Genomic DNA, 23,752 nt, shown 5'->3' with positions numbered 1-23,752 from the left:
TTTGGGAGGCACTTCGCTGCCTGGTTCTGGGTCGCTCCCTGCTGCTCCCTGGGATGCTGCCCAGTTTGTGGGGGAGAGGGCTGGGCTGGGCAGGGCTTCAGCATGTGCTGCCAAGAGGCCGACTCCCAGGGCCTCAGAACAACTCTCCCTGTGTGTCAGCATTGTCGGGGTCAGCATTTGGGAGCCGCTTCGCTGCCTGGTCTGAGTCGCTCCCTGCTGCTGCCCGGGGTGCTGCCTGTTAGGGTCCCCGAAGGAGGAATGCATGAGGCCAACGTGGGGAGGGATTCTCCATTTATTAGTCATCGGGATAGCAGATGGGCTGAACCTCAAATTGATGCCAGCTCCCAGGGACAGGGAGGCGGAGATTGTAAAGGACTCTATGTGGGCTTTTCCTGGACGGGGAAAACTCTGGGCAGATTGGATTCTGGGAAAGTCTAGAGGGGAGGGATAGTGGTCTTAGCAAGTGGAATGTGATGTAAGGGAAAGGGAAAGTCCATTGTGAAGAGGTCTAAGGTCAGACCGCAGGGGACGGGGCATCGATTCAATTATTTGATCCGACCTCACACTGCCCAGGTTGGGTGGGGCCAGGGGGAGGGCTGGGTGCAGCATGTGCTTCCAAAGGGCCCACTCCCAGGGCGTGTGCAGGAGCCTGGGCATCCGTCCACCTGGGCGTCTCCATCGGTGGCCTGAGTGGAGGTAACCCTCCCCAGAGCGAGTGACCTGAGGGCCCTGGAGGCGCCTCCAGAGCATTGATGACCTGGTCACACACGGTCCCCTTGACCACGTGAACTCGTCCAGCCTCACTCGAGGGGCACGGGGCTCCCTTGTATGAGGGGGAATGGATGTGGGAGACATTGTGCACCTTCTAAAGCCATCCCCTGGCACACATGCCCCTCAGTCCACAGGGAATTTTATTCCTGGGGGACTGCCCCTTTCCCAGTGTTTTCTGTCTCTACAATCTCATTGCTGTTCCTTGTATATCAGTTCATTGCTGTTCCTTGTATATCAGTTCATTGTCATAGGGCCCCCCACTTAAGCTGGATCTTCCATGGATGACAAATGAAATGATACACATAACAGGTCAATGGCTCAGTGTTCATTCAAGGCCAAGGCCAAATGAATGTGGACAGTCAGGTGCCTTAAAGAGGAGGCCATGACCACCGTGACACAGACCTCAGTGAGCATAACAATGACAAGGAGAGTGGTTATTTATGTAGATAACATTGACCTAAGTGTTGTGTTACTTCCAGGTGCACACTGTAATGATTCGGTATCTGTCTATATTGTGAAATAATCAGGGAACCAGTGTTACTCATATCATCTGAAGATTATAACTTTTCTTGTCCTAGAAAGCCTAATGCAATGAGTATAATTATGTGCATGTGAGAATATATATAATTCATCAATGAAACAAGGTACCTCTCATTACATTTTTATTAAGGTGAAACATTACTTATGCTGTGTTTTCTTTGTTTTACTTGCTAGTTAAGCCCTGTGACTTTCCAGAAATAAACCCTGGATGCCTACATAGAGAAGAAGCGCATAGACTATCCTACCCAGTACCAGTAGGAGCATGGTATTACTATTCCTGTGATGAAAACTATGTGACTGCTTCAGAAGGCGCCTGGCATTACATCACTTGTAAAACAGATGGATGGACCCTGAAACTGCCCTGCCGCAGTGAGTGAACTCTCTGTCCTGTGCCCGGGGCAATAGTTCCGAGTGGAGAGAGCAGACATGAGCACCGCTAAGCCTGGTGGGAAACGTAGGTGGGAGGATGAGTCTCTGAGCAGAAAGACCGATACTGGATTTCTCTTTCATCAAGGTTCTTCATTGGCAGCACGAGAAATAGAAATAGATTCTACAAGCCTACCTATAGCATTTATACATATTTCAATTGTGGAAACTACAGATAAATACCATTTAATATGGATTTTAAAAACACTTGGTAGCAACTGAAGTGTTTCTTAAGTTATGTGCTACTTTTGGATGATATATTTCCTCAGGCAAGCAAAACAAAAGCAAAAAAATAAATAAATAAATAGCATTACATCAAACTAAAAAGTTTTTTACAGCGTAATCATCATTTTCATCAGCCTAAATTTTTCTATTAACCTTTGAGGGAAGATGGGAAAAATTTTTAAGATGTAAAAGTTTAACTCCTACCAAAAAATTGCTTTATATTCTTTTTTCAATCTTGCAAGTAAATATGTGAAGATTTTCAGTCTCACTTGTGTCTAAATGATCGCTGCCTTAGAGACCCATTTTTTCCCTATTCATTCAGATCTCTCCTGTGGCAGCCCTCCCCCAGTGCAAAATGCCTTTATACCAGATGAGAAGCCCAGGTATCGACATGAGGACACAGCACGTTATCAATGCAGGCACCCTTTGGGCCTCTTTGGGATGCAGTGGTGACATGTCTAAGTGGGAAATAGACAGACCCACCTGAGTGCAAGGGTAGGGTGTCTCATTCTCCCTTCCCAGTCTCTTCTGTAAGCACTTGGTTACTATGCTCCTGTCCAGCTGGCCCTCAGTTGGTTACTCAGGTTTGTTGCTCTATCCTTACTTGTAAATCGGTTTGGGGCCGGGAGGAGGTGAGTATAGGTCCCTCCTACTCCGTAGCTCCCTTAAAATCAACTGCTCACTCAATAAATCAAACCATGTCCTCTCTTAGATTCCACAGGAAAATGTGGGCCCCCTCCCGTTATTGACAATGGAAACACTACCACTCATCTATCACCACTCTACGCTCCCGGGTCTTCAGTGGAGTATCAGTGCCAGGACTACTATGTACTTGAGGGAAACAGGAGAATAACATGCAATGATGGAGTGTGGTCTGAACCACCCAAATGCTTGGGTAAGTCCTTTACTATCTTCCTGGGCCCTGGGAAAGCCGTGTAATGAATGCCATGTCTGCTGCTTACAACAGAACCTGCATGGACTGTCACCTCTTCTGCTGACCACCAAATAGTAATGGCTGAGGGTATACAGTCTGAAAAATTCTTGAGCAACAACAGCAAGAAACTATCATTTTTCTTTATTGTAATGTATTTTCCCCATCACCACTTATGCCCCTTTACCCTCTCCACCTCCACCATCCCCTTCAAGGATCCTTTAATGAAAGTTCTTCATAGCATCGTGGACATTGTGAACGTTGATTATAGCATACAGTGATCACACATTCCACAGAGTACCCCATTTTTACATCATTGATAGTTTACAATGGGTTATAGCAACATGGTGGATTTTCAATGAAGTGGTTTGCAAAAGGGTTTGAGAATAAATTCCTGGATCTGTGTAGAAGATTCTACATGAGAGTGTAAAATTCTGTGGAAAGTATTTGTATACTACCTAAAATTTTATTTTTCTTTTTTTTTAACCTTCAGAACCATGTGTAATATTAGAAGAAGACATGGAACAATATAAAATAAGGTTGAAATGGTCACGTGCGAAAAAACTTTATTCTAAAACAAACGATTATGCTGAATTTAAGTGTCTCCCTGGCTATCGTGAAGTGTCACCAGCATCTGCATTCCGAGCACAATGTCGAGAAGGGAAAATGGAGTATCCCACTTGTGCGTAAAATGAGAGCTATGTGGCAGCTTTCACATTAAAATACCCGACTTCATTAATATTTTAATATTAATCTAATTCTCCTCAATTTATTTTTCTAGTAGGGTGTAATTCCCTTTTATTCATTAATCAGAATTCGTGTTAAATGCCAGGTGGGAGATGTCATTGTCATCTGAGACCAACGCTCCACTTCTCATAAGCATCTCATTAAAATGTGACAAACCAACATGCCATGTGTTCCGTTCATGAAACGTCTCTGGCCAGAAATTAGATGCCATGTTCCCCCTCTGCTTCCCCCCACCACCCTCCTACCTTTCTCAGCTTTCTCCTCGACTGTGGGGACATTTTGAGACTCTTATTTCAGAGGAAAGGATAAAATATGCTTGTCTCCATCTTCACCTGAAAATCACTTCCCAAACACGTCAAAACAAAATGTGGCATAGAAAGGGAGTGGACTGACAATTCTCAGGGGGGAAGAGGGTGTGAGGGGTGCGGGAAGAGATTAGACAAAAATCTTACACCTATGGATGAAGACAGTGGCAGTTGTGGGGGGGGATCAGGTAGAGGGGAGCTATGGCAGGGGGAGGGGGGAGAAGAGGAACACCTGTAATAATCTGAACAATAAAGATTAAAAAAAAGAGAGAGTGTTTAAGAATTCAAACATATTTATATTAAAATGTCATACTTTAACCACAATTAGCAGTAATGGGATGAACCTCATAACTGACCTTCATACCCCACAATGTAGAGTCCATGAGGTTGAAAGCTATTCATTTTGATTATAAAGACCAGAATTTCTATTTTTGAGAGCAGAGAGCAGCCAGTTCACATGTCTCAGTGAATAGTAAGCTCGTATATAAATTCCTTCTTCCTCTGTTTGCCATGTTTGATGGGAACACAATATCAGGTGAGGGAGTGTTAATTTAAACACACATGCGCAGGCTGCTTCTGTTGGGCCAGGCACTGCTCTCAACACTTTAAAAATATAAACTCATGTAATACTTATAAGAATCCTGTGAGGTAGAGACTATAATGACTATCCCCATCTTACAGATGAGGAAGCCAAGGTCATCTTGGGAGTTTAAGTAACTTGTACAAGGTCACACAGCTGGCGGACAGTAGAATTAGGTTTCCAACCCCTCTAGAGTGCATGCTGCAAGGGTGAGTGGCTCTGACAAGCAGCACACTGGTACCTACCAAGATGAAAAGGATGCTCTATAGAAGCCAGAGAAATTCAGAAAGGAGGAAGTGAGATTTGGAAAGCCAGGAAAATGGGAAGAATATTTAAAATGGTAGAGTATGATCTTAGGGCATTTAGAGGATAAGAATCATTGGGATTGAACCAAGGAGAGAGTCAGTAAGACCAGAATTGAAATGGTGCCAGTAGCCCATCCTTCTTTTCAAAGGACATAATCCCAGAGAGCAAGAGAGAAGATTAAGTGTTGCTAATGCAGTGCCCTTGGCTCTCCCAGATCTGTCCCTTCTCTCAACAGTGTTTGGACGGAGCAGACTCAGGGACGCCCTTCTTCCTGCCTCCGACCCCTCTCCAACCTCTTTTCCAGTCACCACCTTCAGAACCACCTCAGCCATCCTCAGCCTCCAAGACCAGCCTACACTGCATCTCTACCTGAACTCCTTATTGCTGAACAACCATGAGCTCCCAACTCCATCAGAATTATTCCACCGAAGGGGAGGCTGCCAATAACTGCCTGGCCTGCATCAGCAGGCTCCCACCTACCTCTCTCTGGGCTTCTTTTTCTCCTGGGTGCGGGCCACTTCTTCCATGAGTTGGCTGAGAAGAAACGCGAGGGTGCTGAGCGGCTCTGAAAGTTGCAAAACCAGCACATTCTCTCCAGGACGTGCTGAAGCCTCCCCAAGATGAGTGGGTAAAACTCAGGACGCCATGGAAGCTGCCCTGGCCTTGGAGAGGAATGTGACCAGGCCCTTTGGGAGCTGCTGGCCCTGGTTCTACCCACGCAGCCCCTCAGCTCTGTGACTTCCGGGAGAACCACTTCCTGGGTGAGCAGGTGAAACTCATGAAGAAGATGGGCCACACCTGACTCACCTCCACAGCTGGCCGGCCCTGAGGCTGTGCTGGCTGAGGCTCACTTTCAAGCATGCCTAGGAGCCTTTGGGGCCCAAAGACCTTGGAGGGGCCCCTCTGCATTATTCTGGTGTCTGGCTTTTGCCTGAGCCTCTCCCGGAAACTGCTAGGCAACCTTTTACCACCCTGGAGACCTCTCCCATACATTAGACCAAATGAAACAATAACTCTTTTTGCAGAAAAAAAAGAAAACCAACTATGTCATTCCATGTTGGCAATAGATGGGAGAGGTTATTACTTAGATTTGCTTATCTATCCATGGCTCAGTATACCCCCAAAATGATGAAATGCAACATGTACATAAACGTCTAGCACATGCAATATTTCAATCAGGTCATAAAGAGGTACTAGATTCTAATCAGCGGCCTAGCTATTGTAACACAGACTTGAAAACTGATAAAATATCGAGTATGAACACATGTCTGAAAGGGACAGTGGAGTTCCCCAGGTGTGAATGAAGAAGCCCTGTGGCCCCAAATGTGTGGCCAGTCCCACATACTGCTCCTCCTGCCTCAAAGCTTGCCAGTCTTCTGGCATTTCCTGCTCTTTCCCACTCTATTGCAAAGGACATAAAAGCAATATGTTAGCCTCCTTCTCAACTTAATCTTCTCCCAACGTTGTCAACGCAACTATATCATCGCTTACACTTGTACCAAGACAATAATTCTTCACTATCATGAGATTAGACTACTTGCCAATAGAGCAATAAACAGCAATGGAGGTAACCGTGTGGCTTTCTGCATATTCAATCGGATGTTTAACCAAACAAAACACACGAGCTTAGAATATACTGGGGGAAATCGTACAATAAAGTTATGTGTTAAAATTGTCCTTGTGGTTCAGTGGTCAGAGTGTTGGTCCAAGGACCAAAGAGTCTGTGGTTCAAGTCCTGGTCAAGGGCATGTATCTGGGTTGCATGTTTCATCCCTGTGCCAGTTGGGGAGTGTGCAGGCTGTGTCTCTCTCCCATCGATTCTCTCTCTCTCTCTCTCTCTCTCTCTCTCTCTCTCTCTCTCTCATTGCTTCTAAAAAGAAACAAAACATGAAAAAAATTGAATGCTAACAATGTGCTGAAATTCTTGGACTTTGTGGTGTTGTCTATTGTGAGTTTACAAAAAGAAAAATCAGTGCTGTCCCACAGACAGGAATGTACAGTATGCTGTGTCCACAGACCCCTAAGGACTGCCGTCGGGTGAGAGAGTCACAGGGACATGCAGTCAGAACTATTCCCATGAGAACATCCTGGTTGAGAAAGAACCTCACCCATTCTAAAGAAGTGGTTAAAGATTAGAGTTTTATATCATTTTTGGATCCAGTTTACCAATTATGTATGGAAAGTGGCACAAATACCTATCACGGAAGTAACTAAAAAATGATTGTGAAATCATTCATGCAAATTTACAGATATTGTAAAACTCTTTGAACTTTGATATCTACCGAGTGACCCCAGTCAACTAGCTTCCTGGTACTGTCACTTAAATTCAGAGCCACACTTGGTAACGGCTCATGAAGCGGATTTAACCCCAAACAGCAGCGCTGGAGGATCTGTGCTAACACACCAGGGGAGGCCTACCATGCTGTTCCTAGTCCAGGTCATCCTCACCCTGTGGGTCTCCTGGGCTCGTGGACAAGGTGAGTTGACACTGACGGGAATATTTAGCTCCTTCTTAAGTAGGACTTTGCCCTTTTTCATTTGTTTTTACTTTTTAAAAAATCCTCTCCTGAGGATATTTTTTTCCAATGATCTTTAGGGAAAGAGTGCAAGGGAGGGAGAAGGGGGAGAGAGAGAGACATTGATGTGAGAGACACATGGACTGGTTGCCTGTCGCAAAAGGCCCAACCAGGGCCCGGGATAGAAACTGCCAGTGAGACATGTGCCCTTGACCAGGAGTTGAACCCACCGGCTAGGACTATTTGAGGGTCATTTACCACAACTTTGGTCTCTGCATTCATTAAGGGACAATCTCTCACAATAAGTCATTTGCAGGAATGATGAAAAGTACCAAGATCGGCTAAATAAAAACCAATTTTGGCCCAATTCATCCATCCCTGTGCAAACTGGATGTTTCTACTGATTCACAACATGGAGTGCCAATATGGAACTATTATTCATCTTCCAAATCTTAATGATGGCTTCTAACAGTAGGAAAAATGTGGCCTCACATGTTTGTACAATCTCAGCTGTTACTATTTTGGATAGAGGCACCTGCCCTGGCAATGTTTGAACAGCACCGTTTGCTTTAATGGAGATGATGAGAGTAGGGAATTACAATTTGTCAAGGGATTTATGCCCACTGCTTGAAAGCAACCACCAGAAGTTCTTCTATTCTTAACTAATTTAACAAAATTCTCCCAATATTATTTGGTTGGTCTCTTAGGGAAACATGTGTCTTTCTATGTGTCTCACAGATTTTGACTTCATACATTTGTGTTAAGTGTGGCTATACTGTGAAGTGAAAACTAGATATGTAGACTGGAGTACAATGGGAATATGAAAATATGATAGATACAGCCGATTAAAGTGAGAGAAGAAGTTATATATTTATTGATTTCAGAGAGGAAGGGAGAGGATAAGAGAGTTAGAAACATCAATGATGAGAGAGAATCATTAATAGGCTCCCTCATTCCCTGCCCCCCCCTCAATGGGGATCAAGCTCCCAACCTGGATTTGTGCCCTCGGTGGCAATCAAACCCTGACCTCCTGGTTCAGAGGTCATGCTCAATGCCTGAGCCACACCGGCCAGGCAAAAATAAACATATTTAAGGCTCATTTGAGGTTCCTGTGGATTAACATCACACACTGCATATGGCAGACACATTTTACTTAACACTGCATCTAGGTGGTCACAGATGTTTTCTATTAGTTATAATATAATCTTTGCTGATATACATGTAAGGACAGGGTGCTCCTTTGAATGCCCTTTTGCTCTTTGAAAAGAAGAAAGAAATGACATTCACTGATTCTCGTGTCTTTGATGATCTTCATGTGATTTCATATATATTTCACAAGTACCTTTACTTTTCAGAATCAGCATGTGACCCTCCAAGAATTGCAAACAGTCACTTTGTTGCTGACAGGAGCAAATACAGACTGGGAGACACAATCACATACTCCTGTAAAAGTGGCTTTTACCCTTCCTCCCGTGGAAATACGGTAAAATGTACTGCCATAGGCTGGGATCCTCCTCCAAGATGTAGCTGTAAGTTCCTTCCATATCTTGACCCGCTTCTTAATTCTGAAATTACTTCTCTTAAAAGTAAAAATAAGGGGGATCTGCCTGGACGGTGTGGCTCAGTGGCTGAGTATTGACCTATGAATCAGGAGGTCACCATTCAATTCCCAGTCTGGGCACATGCCTGGGCTGTGAGCTGATCCTCAGTGTGGGGTGTGCAGGAGGCAGCCAATCAATGATTCTCTCTGTCCATTGATGTTTCTCTCTCTCTCCCTCTCCCTTCCTCTCTGAAGTCAATAAAAAATAAAGAAAAAATAAAGGGGACCTGAGAAGTCCAAATCTTGGCCTCACTGAGAAGGTAAAGCAGAGGCTTCAAGGCCGTCTGTGTTTTCCAAACTTCCCAATTCTAATTAAGTTCAAAACCACATTTTTGTAAATAAAAACTTAAAATTTTTTGCTATTCAGTGTTAAATATGTGTATGTGTACCTAGGAATAGACATTGATTGGCCAGATTATTATGATCTCTGAACGTATAATAATCTGGCCACTCAGTGTATATCCTACATAATATAAGGCTAATATGCAAATTGTCCCCTTGACCAGGAGTTCAACCAGCAGGCAGGCCGTCCAACCGCGTATGTCCCCTCCCCCTGGTCAGGTTGGCCGGACCCCACCCATGCACGAATTCATGCACCGGGCCTCTAATACACAAACACTAACACTGAGGGGCCAGATTATTATGTGTTCAGAGATCATAATAATGTGGCCACTCAGAGTATATTTCTCTCACTAATACTCTAATATGTGAATTAGAACACTGGGTAAGAACACTACCGGTCAACACCTAGTACATTAGATATTGATGTCTGTGTAACAAACGCCCCTGAACACACTGCCTCATCCAACAGCCCCCCGTGTGTCAGTGTTGGTGGTGTCAGCATTTGGGAGACGCTTCGCTGCCCAGTTCTGAGTCACTCCCTGCTGCTGCCTGGGGTGCTGCCTGTTAGGATCCCCAAAGGAGGAACGCACGAGGCCAAAGTGGTGAGGGATTCTCCATTTATTAGTCATCGGGATAGCAGATGGGCTGAACCCCAAATTGATGCCAGCACCCAGGGACAGGGAGGCGGAGATTGTAAAGGACTCTAGGTGGGCTTTTCCTGGAAGGGGAATTCTCTGGGCAGGTTGGATTCTGGGAAAGTCCAGAGGGGAGGGATAGTGGTCTTAGCAAGTGGAATGTGATGTAAGGGAAAGTCCATTATGAAGTGGTGTAAGGTCAGACCGCAGGGGACGGGGTATCGATTCAATTATGTGATCCGACCTCACACTGCCCACGTTGTGGGGGGTCAGGGGGAGGGCTGGGTGCAGCATGTGCTTCCAAAGGGCCCACTCCCAGGGCGTGTGCAGGAGCCTGGGCATCCGTCCACCTGGGCGTCTCCATCGGTGGCCTGAGTGGAGGTAACCCTCCCCAGAGCGAGTGACCTGAGGGCCCTGGAGGCGCCTCCAGAGCATTGATGACCTGGTCACACACGGTCCCCTCGGCCACGTGAACTCGTCCAGCCTCACTCAAGGGAGGGGCACGGGGCTCCCTTGTATGAGGGGGAATGAATGTGGGAGACATTGTGCACCTTCTAAAGCCATCCCCTGTCACACATGCCCCTCAGTCCACAGGGTATTTTATTCCTGGGGGACTGCCCCTTTCCCAGTGTTTTCTGTCTCTACAGTCTCATTGCTGTTCCTTGTATATCAGTTCATTGTCAAAGGGGCCCACACTTAAGCTGGATCTTCCATGGGTGACAAATGAAATGATACACATAACAGGTCAATGGCTCAGTGTTCACTCAAGGCCAAGGCCAAGGCCAAATGAATGTGGACAGTCAGGTGCCTTAAAGAGGAGGCCACGACCACCGAGACACAGACCTCAGTGTGCATAATGACGAGGAGAGTGACTATTTATGTAGATAACATTGACCTATGTGTTGTATTACTTCCAGGTGCACACTGTAATGATTCGGTATTTGTCTATATTGTGAAATGATCAGGGAACAAGTGTTATTCACATCATCTGAAGATTATAACCTTTCTTGTCCTAGAAAGCCTAATGCAATGATTGTAATTATGTGCATGTGAGAATATATATATAATTCATCAATGAAACAAGCTACCTCTCTTTACGTTTTTATTAAGGTGAAACATGACTTATGCTGTGTTTTGTTTGTTTTACTTGCTAGTTAAGCCCTGTGACTTTCCAGAAATAAAACATGGACGCCTATATAGGGAAGAAATGCATAGACTATCCTTCCCAGTATCGGTAGGAACATGGTATTACTATTCCTGTGATGAAAACTATGTGACTCCTTCAGAAAGCGCCTGGGATTATATTACTTGTAAAAAAGATGGATGGACCCCGAGACTGCCCTGTCGCAGTGAGTGAACTCTCTGTCCTGTGCACGGGGCAATAGTTCCGAGTGGAGAGAGCAACCATGAGCACGGCTAAGCCTGGTGGGAAAAGTAGGTAGAAGGATGAGTTCTCTGAGCAGAAAGACCGATACTGGATTTCTCTTTCATCAAGGTTCTTCATTGGCAGCACGAGAAATAGAAATAGATTCCACAAGCCTGTCCTTAGCATTTATGCATATTTCAATTGTGGAAACTACAGATAAATACCATTTAATATGGATTTTAAAAACATTTGGTAGCAACTGTAGTGTTTCTTAACTTATGTGCTACTTTTGGATGCTTATGCATTCTAATTTCGATATTATAAAGATAGTTTTTAATTTCTTTTGACCCCACTTATGTGTTTTTATCATCATTTTATAATTCTCAGGAAAATGCATTTTCAATGATTTGGAAAATGGACATCGTCCACAATCTCCACAAAGATATTTGCAGGGCGCATCTGTAAATGTTAATTGCTATACTGGCTACACGCTTCAAAACCAGCGGACCTCAATGACCTGTACGGAGAATGGCTGGCACCCTCCTCCCAGATGCATCCATATCGGTAAGGAAACTGGTCTAAGAGCCAGTCTGTTCGTGATTGTCTAAGACTCACCTGGAGTAACTGAGGCAAAAGTTTTCTATCAGCTCCTTGTTTTGGCAATGGCCCTACTTGGTTTTATTTTTTCAAGGGTGTAAGAATGGAAACATTAATATCTTTTTCTTCTTTTCCTTTTTAGGACTTCCCTGTGGACCACCCCCTGTGGTTTCCAATGCTGTTCTATATAACAGGTTAAACAGATATCCACATGGGGAACAATATACATACACCTGTGAACCGGGATTTTGGATCCATGGACCTGCATCTGTAGTATGCTCAGGAGGAAATTGGTCCCATCCACCAGAATGCACAAGTATAGTGTATTTCATTTTCTTCTAAGGCTGATGAATATCTTTAGTTCAGAGCATCCATGGTACAACTATAAAACTGTAGTAGTTCTAGAAGGTCTGTCTAAAAGTTCTGTATTCTGCTAGAGAATTAATAGAAGAATTAATAGTCATATGAGAAGTTTGGCAACAGGAGCGAAATTATTTCATTTGAGGTCATCCGTGTTCACGTTCCATGTGTTCTGATGGGCATCCTCTGACTTCTCATCGCTTCCTGTGTCACAGCTGGTCCCTGCTCACCAACCTCATCATCATTCAATTCACTGAGAGGTTATCAGTTATCTTCTCATAAATCCAAAATGTTCTAAGATGGTTGATGTAGGCAGGCCCACGTGGCTCACTGGTTGAGCATTAACTTATGAACTAGAAAGCGACAGTATGATTCCCAGTCAGGGCACATGCAAGATTGCAGGATCGAATCTCCAGTCGGGGGCATACTGGAGGCAGCCAATCAATGACTCTCTCATCATTGATGTTTCTATCTCTCAACCCCTATTGATTTCTCTCTGAAATCAATAAAAACATAGTTATTTTAAGATGTTGGATGTAATTATGGGAAACAGATTTAGACAGAAGCAGAAAATATCAAATGCACATAGTGTCTGTGGCCTGTGTGGACAAATAAGAATTTGGATGTAAGATGTTTGGTCTCAATCATGACCTGTATGCCCATCTCCTCAGGCTTTCAATACCACCATCCCCACGTTGCCCTTTTGGTAAATGTAAAATTATTCAATGTAATTGAGTCAAGATGGCTAACATTTTCAAGTTATAAGAAAAACATTATACGGTAGGCATTGGTTTGGTGTGTATCTATTATGCTAGAGTATAATTATTGCCTGATATGTACTTTTTAAGATTTACTGAAAAGTCTAAGTTGTTGCTTTTTCAGAACCAATTTGTTCTAGCCCACCCAGCTATGGCAATGCCATCCTTGTAGGCCAGAAGAAGAACTCATACAAGTCAGTAGAACAAGTGACTTATAGATGTCCAGACTATTACCAAATGGATGGATCCGATTTTGTAGAGTGTAGGGGCAGCATATAAATAGGAACACCCACATGCAAAGGTATTTTGATGAATGGCTTCTAGCTTCATTAACAATAGACATCGGTTCTGGTGCAGGCCAGATGGAGGAGGGTCTATGCCTCAAACAGAGGAATGGGATGTGTATCAATGGTGGGCACTGGAGCCCCAGAGCCCTCAGAGTGTGACCCCTGACACAGCCGTGTCAGCATCTCAGGGAATTGGCAGAAAGTCAAATGCAAACTCAGAGGCTCACTCAGACTCAGCCTCAGAAGCTCAGGTGTTGTGACCCCGAAAAACATTTGGTAGCAATTAAGTGTTTCTCAAGTTATGTGCTACTTTTGGATGATTATTTCCTTAGGCAAGCAAAACAAAAGCAAAAAATAAATAAATAGCATTACATCAAACTAAAAAGCTTTTTACAGCGTAATCATCATTTTCATCGGCCTAAAAATTTCTATTAACCTTTGAGGGAAGATGGGAAAAATTTTTAAGATGTAAAAGTTTAACTCCTACCAAAAAATTGCTTTATATTCTTTTTTCAATCTTGCAAGTAAATATGTGAAGATTTTCAGTCTCACTTGTGTCTAAATGATCGCTGCCTTAGAGATCCATTTTTTCCCTATTCATTCAGATCTCCCCTGTGGCAGCCCTCCCCCAGTGCAAAATGCCTTTATACCAAACGAGAAGCCCAGGTATCGACATGAGGACACAGCACATTATCAATGCAGGCACCCTTTGGGCCTCTTCGGGAACGCAGGGGTGACATGCCTAAGTGGGAAGTGGACAGACCCACCGGAGTGCAAGGGTAGGGTGCCTCATTCTCCCCTCCCAGTCTCTTCTGTAAGCACTTGGTTACTATGCTCCTGTCCAGCTGGCCCTCAGTTGGTTACTCAGGTTTGTTGCTCTATCCTTACTTGTAAATCAGTTTGGGACTGGTAGGTGGTGAGTATAGCTCCCTCCTACTCCGTAGCTCCCTTAAAATCAACTGCTCACTCAATAAATCAAACCATATCCTCTCTTAGATTCCACAGGAAAATGTGGGCCCCCTCCCGTTATTGACAATGGAGACATTACCACGTATCCAAAAGCAGTCTATGCTCCCGGGTCTTCAGTGGAGTATCAGTGCCAGGCCTACTATGAACTTGCGGGAAACAGGAGAATAACGTGCCGTGATGGAGAGTGGTCTGAACCACCCAAATGCTTGGGTAAGTGCTTTAATATCCTCGTGGGCCCTGGGAAAGCCGTGTAATGAATGCCATGTCTGCTGCTTACAACAGAACCTGCATGGACTGTCACCTCTTCTGCTGACCACCAAATAGTAATGGCTGAGGGTATACAGTCTGAAAAATTCTTGAGCAACAACAGCAAGAAACTATCATTTTTCTTCATTGTAATTTATGTTGCCCATCACCACTTACGTCCCCAGCACCCTCTCCCACCTCCACCACCCCCTTCAAGGATCCTTTAATGAAAGTTCTACATAGCATAGTTGACATTGTGAACGTTGATTATAGCATACAGTGATCACACATTCCACAGAGTACCCCATTTTTACATCATTGATAGTTTACAATGAGTTATAGCAACATGATGGATTTTCAATGAAGTGGTTTGCAAAAGGGTTTGAGAATAAATTCTTGGATCTGTGTTGAAGATTTCACATGAGAGTGTTAAATTCTGTGGAAAATACTTGTATTCTACCTAAAGTTTTATGTTCCTTTTTTTTTAACCTTCAGAACCATGTGTAATATCAGAAGAAGCCATGGAACAACATAACATAGAGTTGAAGTGGTCATATGAGAAAAAACTTTATTCTAGAACAAACGATTATACTGAATTTAGGTGTCGACCTGGCTATCGTGAAGTGTCACCAGCATCTGCATTCCGAGCACAATGTCGAGAAGGGAAAATGGAGTATCCCACTTGTGCGTAAAATGAGAGCTATGTGGCAGCTTTCACATTAAAATACCCGACTTCATTAATATTTTAATATTAATCTAATTCTCCTCAATTTATTTTTCTAGTAGGGTGTAATTCCCTTTTATTCATTAATCAGAATTCGTGTTAAATGCCAGGTGGGAGATGTCATTGTCATCTGAGACCAACGCTCCACTTCTCATAAGCATCTCATTAAAATGTGACAAACCAACATGCCATGTGTTCCGTTCATGAAACGTCTCTGGCCAGAAATTAGATGCCATGTTCCCCCTCTGCTTCCCCCCACCACCCTCCTACCTTTCTCAGCTTTCTCCACGACTGTGGGGACATTTTGAGACTCTTATTTCAGAGGAAAGGATAAAATATGCTTGTCTCCATCTTCACCTGAAAATCACTTCCCAAACACGTCAAAACAAAATGTGGCATAGAAAGGGAGTGGACTGACAATTCTCAGGGGGGAAGAGGGTGTGAGGGGTGCGGGAAGAGATTAGACAAAAATCTTACACCTATGGATGAAGACAGTGGCAGTTGTGGGGGGGGATCAGGTGGAGGGGAGCTATGGCAGGGGGAGGGGGGAGAAGAGGAACACCTGTAATAATCTGAACAATAAAGATTAAAAAAAAGAGAGAGTGTTTAAGAATTCAAACATATTTATATTAAAATGTCATACTTTAACCACAATTAGCAGTAATGGGATGAACCTCATAACTGACCTTCATACCCCACAATGTAGAGTCCATGAGGTTGAAAACTATTCATTTTGATTATAAAGACCAGAATTTCTATTTTTGAGAGCAGAGAGCAGCCAGTTCACATGTCTCAGTGAATAGTAAGCTCGTATATAAATTCCTTCTTCCTCTGTTTGCCATGTTTGATGGGAACACAATATCAGGTGAGGGAGTGTTAATTTAAACACACGTGCGCAGGCTGCTTCTGTTGGGCCAGGCACTGCTTTCAACACTTTAAAAATATAAACTCATGTAATACTTATAAGAATCCTGTGAGGTAGAGACCATAATGGCTATCCCCATCTTACAGATGAGGAAGCCGAGGTCGTCTTGGGAGTTTCAGTAACTTGTACAAGGTCACACAGCTGGCGGACAGTAGAATTAGGTTTCCAACCCCTCTAGAGTGCATGCTGCAAGGGTGAGTGGCTCTGACAAGCAGCACACTGGTACCTACCAAGATGAAAAGGATGCTCTATAGAAGCCAGAGAAATTCAGAAAGGAGGAAGTGAGATTTGGAAAGCCAGGAAAATGGGAAGAATATTTAAAATGGTAGAGTATGATCTTAGGGCATTTAGAGGATAAGAATAATTGGGATTGAACCAAGGAGAGAGTCAGTAAGACCAGAATTGAAATGGTGCCAGTAGCCCATCCTTCTTTTCAAAGGCCATAATCCCAGAGAGCAAGAGAGAAGATTAAGTGTTGCTAATGCAGTGCCCTCGGCTGTCCCGGATCTGTCCCTTCTCTCAACAGTGTTTGGACGGAGCAGACTCAGGGACGCCCCTTCTTCCAGCCTCCGACCCCTCTCCAACCGCTTTTCCAGTCACCACCTTCAGAACCACCTCAGCCATCCTCAGCCTCCAAGACCAGCCTACACTGCATCTCTACCTGAACTCCTTTTTGCTGAACAACCATGAGCTCCCAACTCCATCAGAATTATTCCACCGAAGGGGAGGCTGCCAATAACTGCCTGGCCTGCATCAGCAGGCTCCCACCTACCTCTCTCTGGGCTTCTTTTTCTCCTGGGTGCGCGCCACTTCTTCCATGAGTTGGCTGAGAAGAAACGCGAGGGTGCTGAGAGGCTCTGAAAGTTGCAAAACCAGTGCATTCTCTCCAGGACGTGCTGAAGCCTCCCCAAGATGAGTGGGTAAAACTCAGGACGCCATGGAAGCTGCCCTGGCTTTGGAGAGGAATGTGACCAGGCCCTTTGGGACCTGCTGGCCCTGGTTCTACCCACGCAGCCCCTCAGCCTCGTGACTTCTGGGAGAACCACTTCCTGGGTGCGGAGGTGAAACTCATCAAGAAGATGGGCCACACCTGGCTCACCTCCACAGCTGGCTGGCCCTGAGGCTGTGCTGGCTGAGGCTCACTCTCAAGCATGCCTAGGAGCCTTTGGGGCCCAGAGACCTTAGAGGGGCCCCTCTGCATTCCTCTGGTGTCTGGCTTTTGCCTGAGCCTCTCCCGGAAACTGCTAGGCAACCTTATACCAGCCTGGAGACCTCTCCCTTGCATTGGACCAAATGAAACAATAAAACTTTTTGAAGAAAAAAAAAGGAAAAGTAAAAAGAAAAGAAACTATGTCATTTCCACGTTGGCAATAGATGGTAGAGGTTATTACTTAGATTTGCTTATCTATCCATGGCTCAGTATACCCCCAAAATGATGAAATGCAACATCTGCATATCCACCTAGCACATACAATATTTCAATCAGGTCATAAAGAGGTACTAGATTCTATGCAGGGGCCTAGCTATTGTAACATGGACTTGAAAACTGATAAAGTTCCGAGTATGAACACGTAGAACACATTCACCCAGTGTGCTGTGAAAGTGAGCCAACGGTTACAGAACAAAGACTGGCAGGAAGCAATGAAACACCTACCACAACTACAGTTCAATTTAGATATAAGAGCATTGGGCATTGGGTTCAATTCTTATATCCTCCCATTCCTCTAACGTTAACATATATCACCTTTGAGCCCCTAGAATATGTTAAGTTAAAATAAATACATACAAAAAGGAAGACAATACATGCTGAGAAATGTGAAGATCTCTTTCATAATGATGTGGGCATATGGTCAGGGTAAGCGGCCAGAAGTGAAGTTCATGAATCACTCAGTAGATATCAAAGTCTAAAGAGGCTTGTAAGACCCCTCAGTCTTCATTAATAATCAACTACAATTTGATTGCCAAAAATGGATATTGTAAATCCTAGACCAACTACTAAAAAGAGATATCTAATCACCAACAAATTGTATAAAATGAAATGCTAAAAGCATAGACTAATGGAAAAGTATGCAGAAGATTCTAAAGAATACTAGAAACACATGGGACAAATTAGAAGCAATTGGTAAGTGGCATAAAGCATTCATCAATAGTAATTACTGATATTAAATTACAATGACAAGCCAATGAGAAAGAAGATGAAGTAGAACTGAATAAAGAGAAAACGCAGTTATGAGCTATTTCACAAAAGACCAATGTAAATATTAAAAAAATGACTAATTGATCCCATCCCGTACGGCTCAGGGTTTGAGCATTGACCTATGAACCAGAAGGTCATGGTTCAATTCCTGGTCAAGGCACATGCCTGGGTTGTGGGCTTGATCCCCAGTGTGGGGTGTATAGGAGGCAGGGGATCAATGATTCTCTCTCATCATTGATGTTTCTATCTCCCTTTTCCTCTCTGAAGTAAAAAAACTATATTTTAAAAATAAAAATATAAAATACATCAATTGTTTACGTCCTGCACATCCTCCAACTGGGACAGTGATCAAAACTGCAACCCAGGCACATGTCCTTGACCAGGACTCTAACCCTAGATCTTTGGGTCCTCAGGCCAAATTCTGTGACCACTGGACTACACCAAAAGGGGCTATTTATCACATGACTTTTTATTGTACTATTTCCTACAGTACATTGTAAGCTCACATGTTTTGTTTTACTGTTAAACATCAGACTGATTATGCAGAATGCCACACTCTTTTGTCCATTGCTATTTATTGCTCTATTGCCAAATATTCTAATCTCATGATAGTGAAGAATTATTGTCTTGGTACAAGTGTAAGCGATGATATAGTTGTGTTAGCAACATTGGGAGAGGATTAAGTTAAAAAGGAGGCTAACATGTTGCTTTTATGTCCTTTGCAATATAGTGGGAATGAGTAGGAAATGCCAGAAGACTGGCAAGCTTTGAGGCAGGAAGAGCAGTCGGTGGGACTGGCCACACATTTGGGCAACAGGGCTTCTTCATTCACATCTGGGGAACTCCACTGTCCCTTCCAGACACGTGGCTTTAAACGACTTCTCTGATGTCACCGCCTTGTGTCCCGATTTGCACACAAATTCAATGATATCCCCTGTTTTTGCATAATAGGTTTTGTCATCTTTCCCTTTTAACTGTATGTTCTTTTCATTCATGATTTTTTCTGATATCACACATGGATCTGAAAGTAGAAGAAATAAATAAAAACAATTAGTAATTTTGCCTTTTAGTATAAACAAATAAACCTTCCACCCAATGACTTGCTTAAAGGATGAAATAAGGGAAAGAGCAAATGTACATGAATGTGGGCCAAGTGTATTGCCTTTGCAATGTGATTGTAAGCAACATTTATATCTTCCTATATAATAAAAGCCTAATATGCTGAGTGTCTTGTCGTCTATTTGTTGGTTCAAACAATCAAAACGTAATATACTAATGATATGCTAAGGCTGATCAACCACTCGCTATGACATACAGTGACCACCAGGGAGCAGACGCTCTTACCAGTAGGTTAGCTTGCTGCTGTGGTCTGGCCAATCAGGACTGAGTGAGACAGTCTGTACACACCCTGGAGCCCTTTCTCAGTCCCTCCCTGGCTGGCCAACTTCCTGCATCCCTTCCCAGCCCCGATTGTGCACTGGTGGGGTCCCATAGCCTGGCCTGTGCCCTCTCGCAATATGAGACCCCTCAGGGGATGTTGGAGAACCGGTTTTGGCCTGATCCTGCATGGAAGGCTGAGGGACCCCACTGGTGCACGAATTTGTGCACTGGGCCTCTAGTATATAATAAAAGGGTATTATGCAAATTTACCCTAATGGCAGAAAGACTGGGAATGACAGGTCATTTTGATGAACACTGACCACCAGGGGGCAGACGCAGAATGTAGGAGCTGCCCCCCAGTGGTCAGTGCAATCCCAGAGATGGAACTCTGCTCAGCCACTAGCTGGGATGATGGCTGCGAGCCCAGTGATGGTGGCTGGAGCCTCTTCTGCCTCCTCAGCAGCTCTAAGGATGTCCAACTGTGTTTTAGGCCTGTTCCCCATGAACAGCGGGCCTAAGCCATCAGTCGCACATCCCCCAAGGGCTCCCGGGCTGCCAGAGGGATGTCTGACTGCCAGCTTAGGCCTGTTCCCCCTAGGTGGACATCCCCCAAGGTTGTCCTGGACCCCCACAAGTGCACAGATCTTCGTGCATCAGGCCTCTAGTATTGTAATAAAGTTTCAGAGCTTTTCTTTTTTCTATGGGTAAACTGTTCTTACATTGTATGACTTTATACATGCTAAAAATTTTAAGTTACTTTTTAAAAAATGATATTTATGGGAAGATACTGGTGAGTAATATTACATAGGCTTTAAATGTTTAATTCTATGAAACATTATCTGTATATTGCATTGTGTGCCCATCACCCAAAATCAAATCATTTTTCACTGACATATATCTGACCCTCTTTACCCTCTACTACTGCCCCACCCGCTTCCCCTCTGATAACCACTATAGTGCTGTCTTTGTCTGTGATATTTTATTGTTTGTCCATTTGTTTGTTTCAATTTTATATCCCACATATAAGTGAAATAAATGGTTCATATTCTTTCTGTCTGACTTATTTCACTTAGCACGATATTCTCCATCCATGTTGCTGCAAATGGCAGTATTTCAACTTTTCTTATGTCAAATTTTGAAGATATCATGGACTCCTATTACTCTTCTCTTGAAGCAAGTATTTTATATTCTACTTCAGCCATCACTGTCATTGACAAGGACTTAGACATAGCTAAAAGTCATGTTCCAACATATTCCATTCACTATTATATGATGTAACATAATAGAATAATACATATGACTCCTGATATCCAGAAATTTTGAAATGTTTCCCAGTACATTCAGATGTATATATTATGTGAGTTCCACACACCTGCCAAAAACACTTTGTCTGATCTTTCCTTTTTAACTTTACTACTCCAAGCAAAATTTACCTCCTTGCTTTAATATACCATATGTCTGTGTAATTTTTTACAAGATGTTGATGTTGCCTTTGATGGTCTTCGTAAATGCTTTCTGTTTATTTCAATTCCAAGACTCAAATACAGTCTTAGCTCTGTCACTGAACTGATTTGTGTCCCCAGAAAATGGACATTGCTTCCTATTCTTCATGTGAGGAACAAGTCTTGTGCTGGAGACATATCTTAGACTTGTCCATCTACTCAACCATCTAAACTTGAGATTTAGAACTTACCTTGGAAATTCAATACTTTCTTTTCCATATAACCTAGTTTGGAGCTATTTCTAGACTATTCTGACTTGGGTATGGTAACTTTGATTTCCAGTCCTGGACTTACTGGGTTTGCTATAATCTCCAACAGAAGGGGACACATACCCAGGACAGGATGAGTCAGGTATGGTCCATGGTGGGGTCAGTTAATGTATCAGAATGAGCCTCTCTGAATGTTCCTGTTTAAAGGACCATCTTTCATTGTTTACATATGATTCTCCAAGCTTATAGCCCTACACACAAGTCTCCGCATGTGAAATATTGAGCAGGAGAGCTGTTGGTGAGCACAGTTCTAGACTCTGACTCCATGACTAGTAGACCGCACGCGAACTCATAAACATGACCCTCATGGTCTCAGGATCCAGAAGAATCTTGAGAACTTACCTATGCAACTTGGGAGTTCGGACCACTTTGCATAACTACAGATTACATATTTAGGACCTCTGAGTTCATAGTAGGCCTGGCATTGGTATTCCACTCTTGACCCTGGAGGATACACTTCCAATGGCAAGGAGGTGATGGCTCCATTGCTAATCGCTGGAGGAGGCCCACACTTGTCTGCAGATTCTGAAAAAGAGCATTTCAACTGTTGAAGAAAAAATTGTAGTTTTGTTGGAAACTATTCATGCAAAGCTGAACAGAAACTATTGTCCCTTTTTTGCATTTTAAACCTCGTATCCACCATGTTGTTCAAAATGCCTTAGATTCCCCACACTCAAGCGAGGCCTCCATACATGCAGACTTTTCAATTCTTGGAAAAGGAAATGCTGGAATCAAAACACTTACTAAAGCAGGTTGGCAAGTGGGACCAGCCGTTCTCAGTACACACCATGGAGCCCAGGGCGTTTCCATCTTCGTTTTCGTAGCCATCCAGGCATTGGTAGTCCAACGTGTCATTGGGTCGAAATGGTTTTCCAGTGATTGTGGCTATGGCGTTCTCAAATATTGGCATGTCACAATGTTCTGAAGCAATATAAAGGTCACCATTGTATTTCTAATGCCATATCATGTAGAATCCAACTAAGAAAATCGCATCCTGGCAATACTAAATTTTACCATCGGTGTGTGGCTAAGTAAAGTATCAGGTGACAATTATCTGAGTTAGTGTTATTGTGAGCCGGATGAATTTTATGACGTGAAGAATAGATTTCCTTACCCATACTTTTCCCAATCTTCAAAACCTCTAAATATAGTTTAGACACCTTTGGTCTGACTCAATTTTAACTGTGAGTATGGCACTGGCTGTTACTACTATCATAATATGATGCTATCATTTGAAGGACAATACCATTCACCATTTATGAATGTAAGAGGTAATGTAAGTATTTATGAAGCAGACATACTACCACTAAGAGTGTGAGTCTTAGAGAATGATTGTAGTGCTTGGATACATGATCCATGTATTTATATCAAACACCCTCCTTTCCGTAATGATTCCCAGAATTGGAAGTTTCTCCACATTGATTTAAAAAATGCATTGCAAAGGGTTCAGCTTTTTCACTAACGTGAGTCCATGAAATAGAAAGCCATGCTTTAAAAATGTAAGAACGGATATCTCTTTTGTGCTTTTTAAGTCAATTTGCCCACTTTCTGTAGCATATAGTCTAGTTTTTCTAGAGAACAGTCTTGTATTTTTAATATCTATAAATGTTCTTAGATTGAGTGAATTAATGTAAGTATTTCAACCCGTGTACCGGGTGTAGGCAAAGCTGGACATAGACAATCCTTTAGGGGCTCAGACTGTTGGTTAGCACTGCGCTCAGTAGGTTCCTGAATTCCCAGTTCAAATCAGTGATCACTGCTTTGATACACACATATAAGAAGACTCCAATTAAAGATCAGCTCAATTAGGTCCTGTTGTATAATTCAATGTCCATTACAATTATTCTCTCATTTCTAAACACCCACAAAATGTTTTATAGAATCCTGTGTACTTAACATGTAAAAGGCAGATATGACTGCATATGAGAATCTTCATTGATAACATGATAGCATGAATACATACACTCATAGGTGAAATAGTTGACAGAGATATACATGTGACATTGGGCAAGCAGTGTATTTATTTTTAATTTAAACGACATTTTCATTGCTTCTTCAATGAACACACACAGTGCGTGATCTTAATCTCTGTTTCACTTAACATTATTTCACAATATTCATGCCTTATTGCTCACTGTCACGTACTACCATAAATTAACGACCCATTCGTTATCAAAAATTTAAAACTTTGCAAACACATTTGGAACAGGAAATGAAGTAGGCCATTGTTTTAAAGCCAAGAAGGCGT

General features: G+C 43.1%; 1 protein-coding gene across 1 annotated transcript in view; it reads left to right on the top strand.

The window, feature by feature from the left end:
- LOC307094728 (complement factor H-like) overlaps window positions 1-23,752 on the top strand; it is a gene marked incomplete at both ends in the record, with an annotated part of 58,950 nt that overhangs the window by 14,273 nt on the left and 20,925 nt on the right. Inside the window, 5 exons of the mRNA XM_079763768.1 lie at window positions 8,703-8,876; window positions 11,079-11,273; window positions 11,678-11,854; window positions 14,289-14,471; window positions 15,003-15,195. Coding sequence (XP_079619894.1) covers window positions 8,703-8,876; window positions 11,079-11,273; window positions 11,678-11,854; window positions 14,289-14,471; window positions 15,003-15,195 — 922 coding nt within the window. The remainder of the gene's footprint in view (window positions 1-8,702; window positions 8,877-11,078; window positions 11,274-11,677; window positions 11,855-14,288; window positions 14,472-15,002; window positions 15,196-23,752) is intronic.

The sequence above is a fragment of the Cnephaeus nilssonii genome, assembly GCF_951640355.1.
Source record: "Cnephaeus nilssonii genome assembly, chromosome: 23".
NCBI classification, from domain to species: domain Eukaryota; kingdom Metazoa; phylum Chordata; class Mammalia; order Chiroptera; family Vespertilionidae; genus Cnephaeus; species Cnephaeus nilssonii.
This window is presented reverse-complemented; position numbering and strand designations above follow the sequence as displayed.